This window comes from Chanodichthys erythropterus, chromosome 7, assembly GCF_024489055.1.
Source record: "Chanodichthys erythropterus isolate Z2021 chromosome 7, ASM2448905v1, whole genome shotgun sequence".
NCBI lineage: Eukaryota > Metazoa > Chordata > Actinopteri > Cypriniformes > Xenocyprididae > Chanodichthys > Chanodichthys erythropterus.
The window spans coordinates 43,211,636-43,230,641 of NC_090227.1; the positions used below are offsets into that span (position 1 = coordinate 43,211,636).

At 30.6% G+C, this 19,006-nt stretch overlaps 1 protein-coding gene across 1 annotated transcript in view; it reads left to right on the top strand.

Moving 5' to 3' along the window:
* Window positions 1–5,179: 5,179 nt before the first annotated feature.
* The window catches only part of LOC137023486 (xaa-Pro dipeptidase-like), a 73,672-nt gene continuing 59,845 nt past the window's right edge, over window positions 5,180–19,006 (top strand). The window contains exons 1-4 of the mRNA XM_067390659.1: window positions 5,180–5,315; window positions 8,169–8,355; window positions 12,951–13,078; window positions 17,118–17,181. Of these exons, the coding sequence (XP_067246760.1) occupies window positions 5,263–5,315; window positions 8,169–8,355; window positions 12,951–13,078; window positions 17,118–17,181 (432 nt within the window). The 5' untranslated portion in view covers window positions 5,180–5,262. The remainder of the gene's footprint in view (window positions 5,316–8,168; window positions 8,356–12,950; window positions 13,079–17,117; window positions 17,182–19,006) is intronic.

Below are 19,006 nucleotides of genomic sequence, written 5' to 3' on the forward strand. Positions count from 1 at the left end.
TCCAATATCCAAAAGTCTTGTGAACACAGATTTACTATACTTTTTTTGGCCTTATTTCAGTGACTTAAGTTTTTTGTTTTTTCAATAACCACGCATAAATGTTATTCCTTCAAAAACACAAACATGTACATACATGTTCCTCACATATTATTGTAGCCTAGTTTGTGCTGAATACAGTGTAATGACACTTTTGTCATTTATATGTTTATGAACAAATGAAAAAAGCACAAATGTCAGGGCATGTCAAAACTTCCCCAAGCCCCAAATCAGCCTCAGACTCCAGAGGGTTAAAGGGTTCATCAGGCGCTTCATATGTAGAACCTTAAAGGGTTCCATCGGGCGCTTCATATGTAGAACCTTAAAGGGTTCATCAGGCGCTTCATATGTAGAACCTTAAAGGGTTCTTCAGGCGCTTCATATGTAGAACCTTAAAGGGTTCCATCGGGAGCTTCATATGTAGAACCTTAAAGGGTTCGTCAGGCGCTTCATATGTAGAACCTTAAAGGGTTCATCAGGCGCTTCATATGTAGAACCTTAAAGGGTTCATCAGGCGCTTCATATGTAGAACCTTAAAGGGTTCGTCAGGCACTTCATATGTAGAACCTTAAAGGGTTCGTCAGGCGCTTCATATGTAGAACCTTAAAGGGTTCGTCAGGTGCTTCATATGTAGAACCTTAAAGGGTTCGTCAGGCGCTTCATATGTAGAACCTTAAAGGGTTCGTCAGGCGCTTCATATGTAGAACCTTAAAGGGTTCGTCAGGCGCTTCATATGTAGAACCTTAAAGGGTTCCATCAGGCGCTTCATATGTAGAACCTTAAAGGGTTCCATCAGGTGCTTCATATGTAGAACCTTAAAGGGTTCGTCATGCGCTTCATATGTAGAACCTTAAAGGGTTCTGTCGGGTGCTTCATATGTAGAACCTTAAAGGGTTCGTCAGGCGCTTCATGTGTAGAACCTTAAAAGGTTCTGTCGGGCTCTTCATATGTAGAACCTTAAAGGGTTCCGTCAGGCGCTTCATATGTAGAACCTTAAAGGGTTCAGTCAGGCGCTTCATATGTAGAACCTTAAAGGGTTCCGTCGGGCGCTTCATATGTATAACCTTAAAGGGTTCGTCGGGCGCTTCATGTGTAGAACCTTAAAGGGTTCGTCAGGCACTTCATATGTAGAACCTTAAAGGGTTCTGTCGGGCGCTTCATATGTAGAACCTTAAAGGGTTCGTCAGGCGCTTCATGTGTAGAACCTTAAAGGGTTCAGTCAGGCGCTTCATATGTAGAACCTTAAAGGGTTCTGTCGGGCGCTTCATATGTAGAACCTTAAAGGGTTCGTCAGGCGCTTCATGTGTAGAACCTTAAAGGGTTCAGTCAGGCGCTTCATATGTAGAACCTTAAAGGGTTCTGTCGGGCGCTTCATATGTAGAACCTTAAAGGGTTCGTCAGGCGCTTCATGTGTAGAACCTTAAAGGGTTCCGTCGGGCTCTTCATATGTAGAACCTTAAAGGGTTCCGTCAGGCGCTTCATATGTAGAACCTTAAAGGGTTCAGTCAGGCGCTTCATATGTAGAACCTTAAAGGGTTCCGTCGGGCGCTTCATATGTAGAACCTTAAAGGGTTCAGTCAGGCGCTTCATATGTAGAACCTTAAAGGGTTCGTCAGGCGCTTCATGTGTAGAACCTTAAAGGGTTCGTCAGGCACTTCATATGTAGAACCTTAAAGGTTTCATCTGGCGCTTCATATGTAGAACCTTAAAGGGTTCGTCAGGCGCTTCAAATACAGAACCATAAAGGATTCGGCCAGCCGCTTTATATATAGAACCATAGAGGGTTCCGTCAGAAAGGGTTCGTCAGGCGCTTCATATATAGAACAATTTAGGGGTTCCAATTATGGGATCATTTTATGGATTTAGATTTAATTAATTTTTCTTTTAATTAATTTTTTATTTTACTTGAATTGTATGAATTAAACAACTCATCAACAAACTTTAACACTACAAACAATTTGAAATAACATAAAAGAATCATGCAAGACATATCACCATATATGGGAACTTTTTGAGATAAAGGTGTTCTTTAAAACTAAGTCAAGAACCCTAGGGTTCTGTATAGAACCTTTTTTTTTTTGTCTAAATGTGTAGATACGTCTCATTTGTTGTGCATCTCTGATTTTTTTCACCAGTTTTATGGTCCAGCAGGTTAAAATCGTGCATCTGATCACTTACACTCTTAAAAATAAAGGTAAAAATAAAGAACCTTAGAATATTTCCAGTGCACTTTAACACAGATTAAGCTGTTCTACATGAAAAACAATAATCAATCAAAAAATATTAAGCAGTCAGCTGATAAATGCAAGATGGAGGATGTTATTAGTGGGCGATACGGACACGAACGCTTCCTCCCATCATGTGTGTTGTTGAGGAGAGTGTGCTGATACTTGATCAGACAACAACAGTGAGAGTAGTATAGTAATATACCTTAATGTGCCATAAAACCCTCTGTTCCAGTAGAGAATGTTCTGAAAGGCTCTGCAGGTGGCGATGACCTTAAGTGATACAGAGAAAGAACTTTATGATGATGAAAGTGCAGCTGGCATCCAGAACAAACCCATGTGGAGAGATGATAAAAGCATTCTGTTGTGAGCTCATGCACTCAGACTCGAAGTTCAGATGCTGGACGTTCCCTAATGCACTGCAGGGTTTAAGGCCTAACCTGGTTTGGGGTTGTATAGACCTATTCAGACTGCATACTAGTGTTTAACTGATATGTGCTTTTCAACAGGGCCGTAACCACAGTAGACCTTGAAGAGGACAAGTACATCCCAATAATTAGAAATGGCCAAAAAAATATATTTTAGAGAGCAAACAAATTTCATGTTGACTAAAATGAGTGAACATTGCAGCATAAAACAACATTCATGTGTATCTGCATGTAAAACAGGGGAGTGAAGGACAGTGGCTTCATTATTTACAGACAGACCTTGAGAAAGACGCTTCCATTTAATGGAGAGAAAGAAAAAAGCTAATCAGCAAGATTATGTGGATGCAATTACAACATCAAAGCCACAGGGCTCCTTAAAAACCACAAGAAAAAAGTCATATCAAGGCAACTGTATGCAAATTTATCTGATGGAGTCATGTGGTTATCTGTCACGAGAAACATTAGACAAAGGACAGCAGGATGAGCTTTTTGCTTAAATGCATCTATTCGTTTCCTACACACTTTCTTTTATTAGACCGGTAATGCAACATCTGTAGGGAATGTGACACAAACGCAATTGTGTGTTTTTTCTGCAGTTGTTATATTATTATTTTAGAGTTTGGGGTTGATGATAAGATCCACAAATCTAGCCCTGGCGGAAAGGGACACATCCTGAAAGGATTAAATGATAAAAAGAGGGATGATACAGCAATAGATTGTACTGTGCCATCTTCAGATTGTCTTTTAATTTCCTTGAGGAGAAAAACTTGTAATGGTGTTGCAGAAAATACCTCTCTCGGGCTCAAAGCGCCATCGCTGTGTTACGTTCAGAGAAATTATGAACCAATGAAAGATGAAAAACTCATTTTAACAGATGGTTTTGCTCTGTTATGGTTTAATGCGGTGGTTTATAGAATGTTTTACACCCAACAAAAGACACCAGAGTAGGCTGAGTATTGAGCGCTCGTTTTAAAGGGTTAGTTCACCCGACAATTAAAATTCTGTCATTAATTAATCACCCTCAAGTTGTTCCAAAGCTGCAAAACATTTGTTCATCTTCAGAACACAAACGATGATCTTTTTAATGAAATCTGAGAGATTTCTGTCCCTCCATAGACAGCCTTAATGTTCACAAAGTTAACAAGAAAACACATTCACAACCCGTTTTAATTCTGTAAGCCACGATTATTAACGTTACTGTAGTATGAAGCAGAGCAGGAGCGAGTGTTGTGGAGCTGAACGAGGAGCTGGAGCGATTGATCAACACACGCCTCACGAGCAGCGGGACTTTTATTATGACACAGTCGCCGGCGCCGCTGCCGCTTTTCCGGTCATGAGTATGAGGTAACGCAGCTCTGTTTATCATATTAGATACATTTGAGAGTGTTGAAAATGATGTTATAACGTTACTCTGAGCGTTCGCTCGGCGGCTGCTGTGAGACACTGTTACACACTGCAGTAAGATTGATCGATTTTACAATATCATATTAAATGCTGGATGATTGTGTTGATAAATGGCATGCAATTAAATTTAAAACGTATCGTATGATGGAGAAAATGCTGTATTACTGTTACTAAAAATAAAGCTGCATCTGATTATGCTATGTTAGCTACTTTACAAAATAGTGTTTTTCTCTGAGGCATGGTAAAGCATGAGACTCGCAAAAAATCAAGACTAAATGTGTTGAGCTATATAACAATAATTAGTTTTCTGTCTATAAATATATCAAAACAGTTGTTCCCTTGTCTATTAAAACATGTAAATATTAAAGCGTCTTTGGTATTTCCATGGTTTCTACAAAATAAAACCGGAAACCGAGGGTAACGCGGGAATGACGCCATTGACAGGCGACTCCTCACACGTTCCGGAGACTTGGTTAAAACTGCAATTTTCTCACGATTTACAAATAGTTGCAAACATTTGGGATATTGTAAGTACTCAAGTGAACAAAATATATAACACTGGCCTATAGTGTTTGTGGATATTTTACTGCAAAAAACTTACATATTGCACCTTTAACCAGCATTATTTTTTATAGAATAAAGTGGACTGATAAATTGTGCATAATAAAACCAGGAACATGTACTTAGACAGTCAATTTTGATTTCATGTTGACTGTAAATATAATAGTAAACTGAAATGCTGTAAGAGTTGTGCAAATGCATTTTCACTTTTCAATATAAGTCATTAATATGTATTCACACACAACATGATATTAATATCCACCTATAGAAGTTTATATTAAATCAATTTCAGTTATATTTAATAAATACTTAAATATTACAGAAGAATCTAATCTACTCAATATACACATTCTGACATCAAATAAATGTTAATGTATTGACTATATTGTATCAAATTACCTTAAAGCAATACATCTGACATTTTGTGGTGCTCTATGACAAAATTAAAATGAGTTTGACTGCACTGAACAGGTTCAGTATGTTTTGAAGGATAATATCTGTGCAGTAACTTCTCTAGTCATCAGTCTCACGAGCATTGAGCAACACTCGGAAAAAGCGCGGTCATGTGATCGAGTGCACGCGCGCAGTGATCAGCTGCTCTTGATCACATGACTCACTCGATCTCTCAGCTGAGCAGCAGCAGCATGGCATCCTCACAGCAGTGAGTTTCCAGTGTTTTAATTTTATTCTGGATATTTATTTTATTCATAATCACGCAACATTAAACGCATGCAGAGGTGTTTACTCCTGCGCATGCGCAGAGCTCGGTGTTTTACATGCAGATGCGCGTTTAAGGTTTCTCTTAGATGTTTTTGTATTTTTTCTTCTTTAATTGGCGTCTCAGCTTTTGTTTCTGTGCTGTTTTGCGAATAAACAATGCTTTTAGTTGATTTTGGGTGGTGTAGGTTCCCTTACAAGATCGTACTGTAGTAATACCATGGTAAAGGAGCGATGCTAGATAAGTAAGTGAAAGTTGACCAGTTTGAACTTTGTTTTATCATCAAAGTTTTAGTTTAAATATATGCAAAAGGTCATCATTTCCTTATAAATGTAACATTTATAATCGATTTCTGCAGCTCATTTCAATGCTCATGTGTTTGTTTGTATATTACACATTTCAGTAGTGTCAGAATGTCTATAAAATGTTGTTTAAAACAATTATATATGAAGTATATTATTTTTTTAAGGCCTGCTTTTGACACAAATATGCAAAATGCAAAAATAACTGATTTTATTGCATGTCTTAGTATATTTTTGGTTCTGATTGGTCATTTATGGCATTCAGAGATCAAATTTGCATTGAATTATTATTATTATTATTATTATTATTATATACACTACAATTCAAAAGTTTGGAAACATTACTATTTTTAAAGTTTTTGAAAGAAGTCTCTTATGCTCATCAAGCCTGCATTTATTTGATCAAAATACAGAAAAAAACAGTAATATTGTGAAATATTATTACAATTTAAAATAATGGTTTTCTATTTTAATATACTTTAAAATATATATTTTTTTCTGTAATGCAAAGCTGAATTTTCATCAGCCATTACTCCAGTCTTTTGTGACACATAATCATTCAGAAATCATTCTAATGATGATTTGATACTCAGTTATTATCAAAGTTGGAAACAGTTGTGCTGCTTAATATTTTTTCAGGATTCATTGATGAATAAACAGTCAAAAAGAACAGCATTTATTCAAAATAGAAATATTTTCTAACAATATAAATCACTTTTTATCAATTTAACACATCCGTGCTGAAAAAAAAATATTAATTTCTTCCAAAAAAGAAAGAAAGAAAGAAAAAAAAAAAAATTCCTCTTATGAAGCAAATCTGAACCACTACTTGCAACTCAAATATCATAGTTCATGTCCATCTGGTATTTTTAAAATGTAATAAGCAGAATAATGTGCCTGTCATTATCATAAAATAACCCCTCAGGCTGATAGCAGGCCTCTCTGCTTCATCTACTGATCATCCTGCTGGGGTTTATTTTGTGATAATGACCTGCTGACTGTACATTTATCCTCTTTTTATCAGGACGGGTGATTAAACAGGAGTGAGCATGTAAAAGGTTCACGAATGTAAGTTGTGACCTTTGACCACGTACTGTACAGACGCCCATGATCACTGTTAATCTTTACACACACTATCAGTGATAAAGAGCATTGTCTTCCTTTTAGCCAAGCATGAGCGTGATTTTAATGTTAGATTATATGAGAAAGTTGCATCTGAGGGTGTAAAAAGAGTATAATCAAAAGCAAAATCTGTTTCTGACGGCATCAAATTTTCATGTTGCGATAATTGCTGAAGCTTTTATCACGGTGTTATCATGATATTGAAATAAGTTGCAAAAAATAGTGTTGTCATAGTATAACAGGTTTAAGGACTCTATTTCTTATAACAAAAATAACATTTAAATACAATAAAACAGTACAATAAAAAATAAAAACAGATTAAAGTGCAAAAGAATTATAAAGAACAACAAGTAACACTATATAAGGTCTTTTTATTTAACATTAGGTAATGCATTAACTAAGATTCAGAATGAGCAATAGCTACATTTGTTACAGAATGTATTATTTTTTGTTAATAATGGTTAAAAAATGTAACTTATTGTTAGTTTTAGGTCCTAAGATTAATTAAGATTAACTAAGATTAATAAATGCTATAATAAAGGAATTATAGCATATTATAATTGCTATAATTCCGGGGTAACCGCTGTATTTCTGCTGTTCCATCAGCGCCCTCTGCTGTCAGAGAGTGAACGCCATGTGCTTCTCATGCATGTTGGGATTGTTTACATAGTGCACGCAGCATTGTGCTATTTATATGGTTGATGGGTAAAGTAAAATGTAATATAAAATTTAAATAATTCGTAATAAATAATTATTTACGGTATTTTGAGGTGCCCACGATAACAATATCGCGCATATTCATTATTGTGATAAATCGTATTGCCGAATATCGGCACGTGTCTATTTCTGATATGGATTTCTTTTAATCTGAACATTGAGAATGATGGATGGAGGTAAACAGAGAATAATAAGTTGCTTTTGATTGAGGAACAGACAGAAATTCAGAAGCATTGCTGTAATGAAACTTTGATACGTTCATGTTGCTTTTTTTGGATCTTGACAGATGTAGTTATTATAAACAGCAAAAAAGCAGCAAGAAGGTGTTCAAAACTTTAAATAGCAGCATACGTATTTATAAAAGATGTGAATATCCCTTTAAGTTTCGCCTGCGGTCATAATGTTTTTCAGCTGTTCCTGCAGAAAGAATTCTTCCCTGTTATCATGGGATCAAATCCAGCTCTTGCGTAACAGTCATAAAGATTTTAGTTTCATCTCTTTTTGATCAAGATATGTACTTCTTTGTAGCTAAAATGAACAACAATTAATGCCATCTGAATGAGTAGAAGGGAAAGGGCCTTTCATTGTGGTTAAAGTTCTTGATTTGCAGTGTTTTATGTGAATAACATGTGTGTTTCTGTGTTGACTATGACAGGAAGGCAGTGTATTGGCTGGGAAATGATACCCTGAGAGTATCGGCCGCCCTGTTTGCAGAAAACCGAGAGCGTTTGTGTCGAGGCCTGAAAGCTGAGAAGGATCTGAAGGCTGGATCTGTGGTGCTTCTTCAGGGAGGAGAGCAGAAGCAGAGATACTGCACCGACACCGACGAGATCTTCAGACAGGTGCTGTTAACATGAACTAACAATGAAAAATTCTTCTAAAGTGTTTATTAATCTTAGTTCATGGTAATTTCAACATTTGCTAATACTAGGCCTGTTGCGATTGTCGATTAAGTGTCTGGTTGTGGTTATTCGATCTAATTGCAATTATTCGAGATAACCACAATAAGTGTGCACTTTTCAATCCAAATAATTTAATTTTAAAGAAATTCCATCAAATGCACAATATTGTGTCTCCTATTCCGGTGTGGAAGGGAGAAAAAAACACACAAAGATAGTCAAAGGTCTTCCTTCATATAAAATGCAGGCTTGTTGGTTTAATCACATTGTTTTATATCATGTCTTGTTATCATATTATATTATATTGTTATATCATATTACATTAGATTACATTAGATTAGATTAGATTAGATTAGATTAGATTAGATTAGATTAGATTAGATTAGATAAATGTTAATTTTCACAGCATTAAAGTAAACCATATGGGCCTATTTTATTATAATTTTCTATTATTATATACAAAGTAACAAAAATTATATTATATTATATTATATTATATTATATTATATTATATTATATTATATTATATTATATTATATTATATTATATTATATTATATTATATTATATTAATTTTCACAGCATTAAAGTAAACCATATGGGCCTATTTTATTATAATTTTCTATTATTATATACAAAGTAACAAAAATTATATTATATTATATTATATTATATTATATTATATTATATTATATTATATTATATTATATTATATTATATTATATTATATTATATTATATTATATTATATTATATTATATTATATAAATGTTAATTTTCACAGCATTAAAGTAAATCATATGGGCTTATTTTATTATAATTTTCTAATATAATTATATACAATTCCAAGTAATAAAAATATTATATTATATTATATTATATTATATTATATTATATTATATTATATTATATTATATTATATTATATTATATTATATTTTATTATATTATATTATATTATAATTATATTATATTATATTATTTTATATTATTTTATATTATATTATATTATATTATATTATATTATATAAACTTTAATTTTCATAGTATTGAAGTAAATCATATGGGCTTATTTTATTATAATTTTCTATTTTTATATACAAAGTAACAAACAATATATTATATTATATTATATTATATTATATTATATTATATTATATTATATTATATTATATTATATTATATTATATTATATTATATTATATTATATTATATTAATTTTCACAGCATTAAAGTAAATCATATGGTCTTATTTTATTATAATTTTCTATTATTATATACAAAGTAACAAACAATATATTATATTATATTATATTATATTATATTATATTATATTATATTATATTATATTATATTATATTATATTATATTATATTATATTATATTAATTTTCACAGCATTAAAGTAAATCATATGGTCTTATTTTATTATAATTTTCTATTATTATATACAAAGTAACAAACAATATATTATATTATATTATATTATATTATATTATATTATATTATATTATATTATATTATATTATATTATATTATATTATATTATATTATATTATATTATATTATATTATATTATATTATATTATATTATATATAAATGTTAGTTTTCACAGCATTAAAGTAAATCATATGGGACAATTTTATAATTTTCAATTATATACAATTCCAAGTAACAAAAAAAGTATATTATATTATATTATAAATTATATAAACATTAAGTTTCACAGCATTAAAGATCGCAGTTATTTGTATGACAATCAATTGTCAGCACAAATTTCTGATCATGACAGTCCTAAATGTTTTATTTGTTATTTAATCTAATTTAATGCACCTTAGCTAACTTGAACTAACAATGAACGGTTAACAAAGATGAATAAATACTGCCAACAAATGCATCGCTCATTATTAGCTAATGTAGTCTTATTGTAAAGTGTTACCACTTTTTACTTCAGACTTTAGAGACTCAGATGCAGTTTTACGAGCCTAAAGAATGGTCACTTCCAAAATGATACCTGATTTATGTGACTTTTGAATATCTGCCAATGGAGAATAAAGCTGGACTGTACTAACCAGCCAAACCTCGTCCTGGTCACAGCAGTGGACGTCTGATTGCAAGCATAGATGGCACGTTTTCATGCATCACCACTACAGCTAACAAAAAGTGCTGCATGCATCGTGCATTGACGAGAAACATCTCGATGACTCTGAGGTTTCATTTCTAAATGATTATTGAGTGTTTGTCTTCCTATTATACCGGTTCGTAAGTGGTGCTCTTGTTTGTGTTATGCTAAATGGTAATTTGTGTTGGCAAGAGGCGTGCGAGTTCAGACCTTTTATTTCAGCGCTCCGGTTGGGTGTCTGATAGAGCCTCGTAATTTACCGCATTTACATAAGTTGATTGAACATAATGAGGAGCGTGTTTCTCATTCATTAGCTACAAAAACGTCCACATCCTGTGTTGTTTGGCAGAGATTGCGCGCCGGTATCTCATGGAGCGAGTCTTGCGATTTTGTTGTGATGTTTATTACTTGAGGCCTTCCTGCTTTCATCATAATTTAACTGTAAATAATTCATAACCATTAATTTGCTTGTCTTGTGTTGTAGTTTTTGCCTTCTTTTTGAAGTGTTAACTTGCACGTTTCTAATTTGAATCAGATTCGTGGCACTTTTCTAATTGTGCACGGTTTCTGCTCGTTAATGTGTGCGTGTCCTCCGGTGATTTTATTTTACTGCTCCATTACACAATCCGTACAGAACGTGAACTCTGTAATGCACTCAAGACAATAAAATCACTTGAGCACAAAGGAATCATCCTCTGTGGATGAGAGACTGCGGTTATCTGATCGTGTTCGAGAGCGAGCCGTTCAGCCTCTGCTGGAGATCTCGCCCAACTGAAGAGTGACTGCTTTTTATTCATGAGTGTGAATTTGAAATAAATTGGCCACAACCCACAGGATGTTGAATCGCAATGATACAAGATACATTTAGTGAAATGCAGTTCAAAGAAATGCAACGCAGTCATACACCAGAGGAGATGAATGATAGGAGAGGAATGCATATTAATAATCAAAAGTTTATTTATTCTTAGACCAATACACTTACACACTAACAAAGAAATAATTAAAAAATATTCTGTGCAGTGTAATTTCTACTCTTCTCTAGCTTGCTTCTTAATCTATAAACCTGGCACTGTATAATTTAAATATTATTGGCTCTGTGAAAACTCCTTGAAGTTACTTTGGATAGAAGCATCTGCCAAATGCAATTTAATTTTAATCTTAATTTTAAGTTTTCATTTATTTTTAATTTAATTTTTGTTTTATCTTATTTTAATTTATTTAATTTTTTATTTGAATATTTTATTTGAACTTTTAATTAAATTAAAAAATTCAAATTAAATAAAAATAAATTATTTTAATTTAAATAAAAATATTTTATTTTTATTTTTTAAATTTAATTTTAAACTAAATTAAAATAAAATAAATGTATTAATATTTTATTTAAATTTTATTTTATTTTAATTTAATTTAAAATATTTAATATTTTTAAGAAAATTTATTAATATTTTATTTATTTTTTTCTTTAAAAATATTAAAATATTTTAAATTAAATTAAAATAAATTATATTAAAATAAAATAAATTATATTAAAATAAAATAAAATAAAATATTTAATTAAATTATTTTAATTTGAATTATTTTATTGTAATTTATTTTTTTAAATTTAATTTTAAATTAAAATACAATAAAATTATATTAAAATAAATTTAAGTAAAATATTAATAATTTAAAACAAATTAAAATATTTTAAATTAAATTAAAATTAAATAAATTATATTAAATTAAAATAAATTAAATTAAAATATTTAAATTATTTTAATTTGATTTGTTTATTTTATTTAAATAATATTTGTAATATAACTTTTATATTTTAATTTCTTAAATTATTTATAATTTTATTATTCTTTATTATATATGTATTTATTAATTAATATCTGAAAAAAAAATATTAATTGATTTAATTTAAAGAAAGCCACTTATAGGGCTTTCTTTAAAATTCATTTTGTTCTACTCAACTTTTATTATCTTCTTTTCTTGTTAGCGCAGCGAGATCCTCTTCAAACTCAACAATAGCCAAAACTGACCGCTTATGTCACTGTCCACTACAGCTCCTCTTGCTACAGTGATAAAAATGCATTGTGTGCAGTGTGTTGCATTATGAATTGTATTCTGGCACATTTCGTAGCACAGCAATGCATGAAATCAAGCTTGCATAGTTTAGTGTTTGCATGTGTTTCAGGCCTAAAGGCACAAACAATTTCAGAGCACAAACAATATCTCCAGATTGAGTCAGCCGTGGCATTATTAACCATTTGAATTAATAACACTGAATGCTCTCTGTGTTATGACTCATTTCAGGAATACAGTCCATAGAAACACGGTTGCACATGTGTATGTATGGAAATGAGCCACTTTGCCCTGTTTTATGTACAGAAGAGGCTCTTAAACCTCTCGCTGAGTCAGATGTGTTGCTCTGCAGGAGTCGTTTTTCCACTGGACCTTCGGTGTGACGGAGGCCGACTGCTTTGGCGCCATCGACGTGAACTCCAAGAAATCCATCCTGTTTGTTCCCAAGCTGCCGGAGAGCTACGCCACATGGATGGGCGAGTGAGTGACTCTCTCATTCTCTCAGATGGGTGAATTCAGATGTGCATGTGTACTTTTCATGCTTACTGATGTCTGCTGATATGATTGCCTTGAAAATGTGTGGAGTCAGCAAACGGTTTATTTTCCTGACTCTGTATAGTTTCACTGGAATGTATTTCTCTGTTTGCTTCTGAGACCCTCAGTGATTTTATATATACTGCACTGGGCAAAAGTTGGGACACATTACTATTTTTAATGTTTTTGAAAGAAGACTCTTCTGCTCATCAAGGCTGCATTTATTTTATAAAAAATACAAAAAAATTGTAATATTGTGAAAAATTATTACAATTTAAAATAATGGCTTTCATTTTTAATGTACTTTAAAATGCAATTTATTTCTGCGATTCAAAGCTGAATTTTCAGCATCATTACTCCAGTCTTTGGTGTCACATGATCCTTCAGAAATCATTCTAATATGATGATTTATTATCAATGTTGTAATTTTTTTCTAACAATAAGTCTTTACTATAACTTTATCAATTTAACACACCCTTGCTGAATAAAAGTATTGATTTATTTCACGCACAAAAAAAGACTAACCTCAAACGGTAGTGTATGTTGTTAGAAAAGATTTCTATTTTAAATAAATGCTGTTCATTTTAATTTTTATTCATCAAAGAATCCTATAAAAAAAAGTATCACAGGTTATAAAAAAAAAATATTAAGCACCACGACATATTAGAATGATTTCTGAAGGATCATGTGACGCTGAAGACTGGGTTTAATGATGCTGAAAATTCAGCTTTGCATCACGAAAATAAATTATATTTTAAAGTATATTAAAATAGAAAGCCATTATTTTAAATTGTAATAATTTTTCACATTTTTACTGTTTTTTCTGTATTTTTGATCCAATAAATGCAGCCTTGATAAGCAGAAGAGACATTTTTAAAAAACATTGAAAAATAGCAAACGTGCCCAAACTTTTGATAGAAATAAATATATATATACACACACACACACACACACATATATGTATTGTCCACAAAAATCTGAAGCAGCACAACTGTTTTGAACATTAATAATAATCAGAAATGTTTTTTGAGCAGCAAATCATCATATTAGAATGATTTCTGAAGGATCATGTGACACTGAAGACTGGAGTAATGATGCTGAAAATTCAGCTTTGATAACAGAAACATTTTTACTATATATATATATATATATATATATATATATATATATATATATATATAAAATGTAATATATATATATATATATATATATATATATATATATATAAAATGTAATATATATTATAATATGAACAGAAACATCCTCTCCCAATCCTCCTCATAATGTGAAAACAGGCAGGCATGAAAATGGAGCTCTGAAATGTTCTGGGACTCATAAAAGCCTTGCGGTTATGATGTGTTATTGAAGCAGTCGGAAGTGTAAAGAGATCCGCTTTGAGCCGGACGGTGCAGTCGGAGTTTGCTGTCGAGCTTTGAAATCAGCCTGCTTTTTAAACCTTCCTTTCAAAGGTGCTGCGGTAAATTCTCTTCCTGTTCATGCTGGATAAGCCGTCCTGATCTAATACATGCGGCTGTGGTTTCCCAGTTCATCTGATGAGTTAGTTACAGGATTTGGGGTTCGGGGCGTCTCGGGTCAGCAGCTCTTCTGATGGGCTTGTTTTCGCGGCTGTTGTGATCAGTGACCCCACACTGTTTTTCTTGGTATTACAGTGTTTCTGGATGTCATGATGTGCGTTATTGCCGTGACATGTAAACCTGCATGTGAGATCAATTACATTGGGTTAATGCCTTTACATTTATTTAACAGCTTAATGCATAATTAATTACATAATTAGTGGTGTTAAGACAAGCATCGCTATTACTAGTGCTCACGCTGGAGTTAATGATTTGCTCAAACCCTGACCTTTAAAATCACTCTTCAGCACGACACTCGTCCTTCACTGTTTGTGCTACAGACGCGAATGATTGCTGCAGGTTTCACACATATTTATCTCATTCATTTTCTCCATAGGGATTTAAAAAATTCATTAGTAAAGAGATCTAAGCCTTGAACCAAACCAACCAGCTCTGAGATGAATCGCAGCATTGTACGTTGTGATTTAAACACATTTCTGAGGGAATGAATGAATTCTTCATCCTACAGTAATCAAATCAGCCATTACAATACAATACAAATTATTGACAAGTCATAGATTGTGATTTAATAATAATATTCAAATAGACAGTAGTTTTAGGTCACTCAGTTACATCATTTACTGTATAATGCTTCAAACTTTTTCTCTGGTTTGTGTATCTTTTCAGGATTGTTGGTCGTTTAGCTCTTATTGAGGAATTAAACACTAGTTTTCTAAAAATTGAAGCTAAAACCACACAGATTGAAAAGTTTGGGGTCAGGAAAGTTTGAATGTTTTTGAGAAGTGTCTTCTGCTCACCAATGTTGCGTTTATTTGATCAAAAATACTCTAAACATTGTGAAATATTATTATGATTTATAATAATGGTTTTGTATGTAGTTTTTGATGGCTTTGTTTCTTTAAAACGAGTGTTTTTGTTCAGATGGAACATATATATATATGAAGAAGAATATATAAAAGAATATATAAAATATAATATAAAAATGAATATAATATTATAAAATAATTATATTTTAAAAATATTACAAAAATATTACTATATATATAAACAATTATATATAATTTTATTGTTATTATTTTATACTATTGTATTTGTTGTTATTTTGTCAAAAAAATACAATTATATTTATAATTTATATTAATTTTATATAGCAATAATACATGTATTAATTATAATTTTATATTATAATATCTTTAGTCATTTTATTATTGTTGTATTATTAGTTTAGTTGTTGATGTTATTATTCATATTAATTTATTAATTACAATTTTTTTATTTTATATAATATATAATTCATATAATAATAATATATGTATAAAAATATATATATATATAACCTTATTTATTCATTTTTATGCATGTATATATTTTAATATTGTTGTAAATATTTTATTTTATAATAAATATTATAATATATTATTTTTATTTTGTTTGTATATATAAAAAAACAGCTGATTTACATTGTAATAATATTTCACAATTTTTATCCTATTCACTATCATTATTATTATATAAAATTAAAAACTAATTATATAGTTTTTAATAAATGTACTGTATATATAATGATAGTGGATAGGATAAAAATTGTGAAATATTATTATAATGTAAATCAGCTGTTTTCTATGTGAATATATAGTGAAATATAATTTATTCCTGTGATCAAAGCTGAATTTTCAGCATCATTACTCCAGTCTTCAGTGTCACATGATCCTTCAGAAATCATTCTAATATGATGATTTGCTGCTCAAGAAACTTCTCTAATCATTATCAATGTTGAAAGCAGTTCATATTTTTGTGGAAACCATGATGCATTTGGTTTTTCAGGATTCTTTAATGAATAGAAAGTTCAAAAGAGCTTTTATTTGTAACATTATAAATGTCTTTACTGTCACTTTTGATCAATTTAATGCATCCATGCTGAATAAAAGCTGTTTTTCTGTAGAGAAAATGAATGGTCTATAACCCAAATATCCTTATTTTCTGCACCATGCCAGCAAAGGGCAAAACCAAGCATGTTTGAAAACTTTACAGCCGTGTTTCTATATTAAAGCTCTCAAAGTTATTGATGTTCAATTTGAAAATGAGGTTGGAGTGTGTTTGCATGAATACTTCACTTTCAAAAACACTTGACATCAAGAGTCCATTTACTTGATTGCCCGAGGCCTGCAGAGACCATTAGCAGAATCAAGATTCAATCCAGTCTTCTGTCCAGAGTATCAGTTATCAATGCATTTAAAATCACATGAATAATCAGCCCCAAACGACCCTCATTAAAAATGTGAAAAGAGAAGATTTTGTTTGATCACGTAAAAACAAGAAGGATCAAAACACAGTACGTCACTCCACAGGAAGTTCTCATTAAACCTCTTTCCTTCTGTGTGTGTCGACAGGATCTACCCGCCTGAACACTTCAAGGAGAAGTACGCCGTAGACGAGGTGCATTACACCACTGACGTGAGTAGCGCTCGACTTTAAATAACTGCGTTTATTAGTATGCAGCTAAATATCTCTTGTGCTCGTTCATTTGTCCTCATTAGATTTGTCTTATATAAAGCAGATAATGAAGTTCCTTTAGTGGCCTTGAGCTGGTTTCTAACTGGGCCGGTTTTGTTTGTAGTTTTTGGTGGCTTTATTTCTTTAAAATGAGTGTTTTGTTCAGATGGAACTGAAGATTATATATAAAATAAAAATAAAATGACTAAATAAAATAAAAATATAATATAATATATAAAATCTAATATAAAAATGCATATAATAATCTAATATTTATTATAAAATAAATAATATTTATTATAGAAAATGTCTATATATATATATATATATATATATATATATATATATATATATATATATTTATATATATATATATATATATATATATATATATATAAATTAAAATTATATATAATTGTTTGTTTTAAAATAATAATAAAAACATGTATTAATTATAATTTAGTATTATAATATATCTTTAGTCATTTTATTATTGTTGTATTATATTGTAGTTGTTATTTATTCAAATTAATTAATTAATTACTTTTTGTATATTATATATAATCCATATAATAATACTAATAATATAAAAACACAAACCTTTTGCATGTATATATTATAATATTGGTATATTAATTTATTTTATAATAAATATTATAATATTACATATATATATATATATATATGTTTGTTAATTTTCTATAATAATAATAATAATAATAATTTTAAAAAATAAATAATAATTTATTTTATTTAGTCATCTTATTTTTATTTTATATTATTGTAGTTGTTATTTTGTTATAATAAAATAAAAATACATATTATAATTTTATATTATATCTTTAGTCATTTATAATTGTTGTATTATTGTAGTTGTTGTTATTTTTGTTTATTAATATTAATTCATTATATTAATGTTTATACAATACTAATAGTAATCATAATATGTATATATAATATGTTTTATATTATAATTTTTTTATTTTATTTAGTCATTTTGTGATTAGTTAGATTAGCTTGTGATTAGTTTTGGTGCTGATTTAATGGTCAAATTAAGTTTTTCACTCACGTTCAATACAAAGTAGTTAGATAGCAGGTTATCCATCCTGATTGACCAAAATTTCGTTAAAAGTCAGTGCACTAATGAAAACTTTTATAGGAAATTCACATTTTAAAATCCTAAAGGCAGCAAGAAGATCCTCAGAATAAATTAAATGAGAGCATATAGCAATTTAGATCCCTGCAGACTCTGGGAAGATAATTATTTTTCTCTAACTGTATCAAGCACACGCAGCATGTTAAGATGCAGCAGTTTAAGTGTAATTGTGAGTTGTTAGCTGGGATATCGGCGCCTCTAGCCATGGGTCAGTTCTCCACATGTAGAAAAGCAGTCATGCTTGCATTATGAATAATTCGCTATGTTTTAAAATGCCCTCAAAGATGTTTTTTTCTATTTCTTTTTGCTTGTCAAGAGCTCTGCTTCCAGAATCAAGTGAGCTTCCAAGACAGCATTTTAAGTCCTTTCCAAAAGGCAGAAAGATGACTTATGTTTATGCATTTGACAGATGCTTTTATTCAAAGTGACACATTGCCTTCATGGTACATATTTTTTAATCATTTCAAAGATGCATTATTTTGGCCAAATTTTTAGACAGTCCTTCATCACATGAAAAGCAATCCTTCAATGCATTGGTATGAGCTCAGTTAAAAGTTGGTTGACGGCAACTACAGCAATTTATATTGAAGTTCAAATTGAATCTAAATCTTGAATTTAAAAGAGAGTACT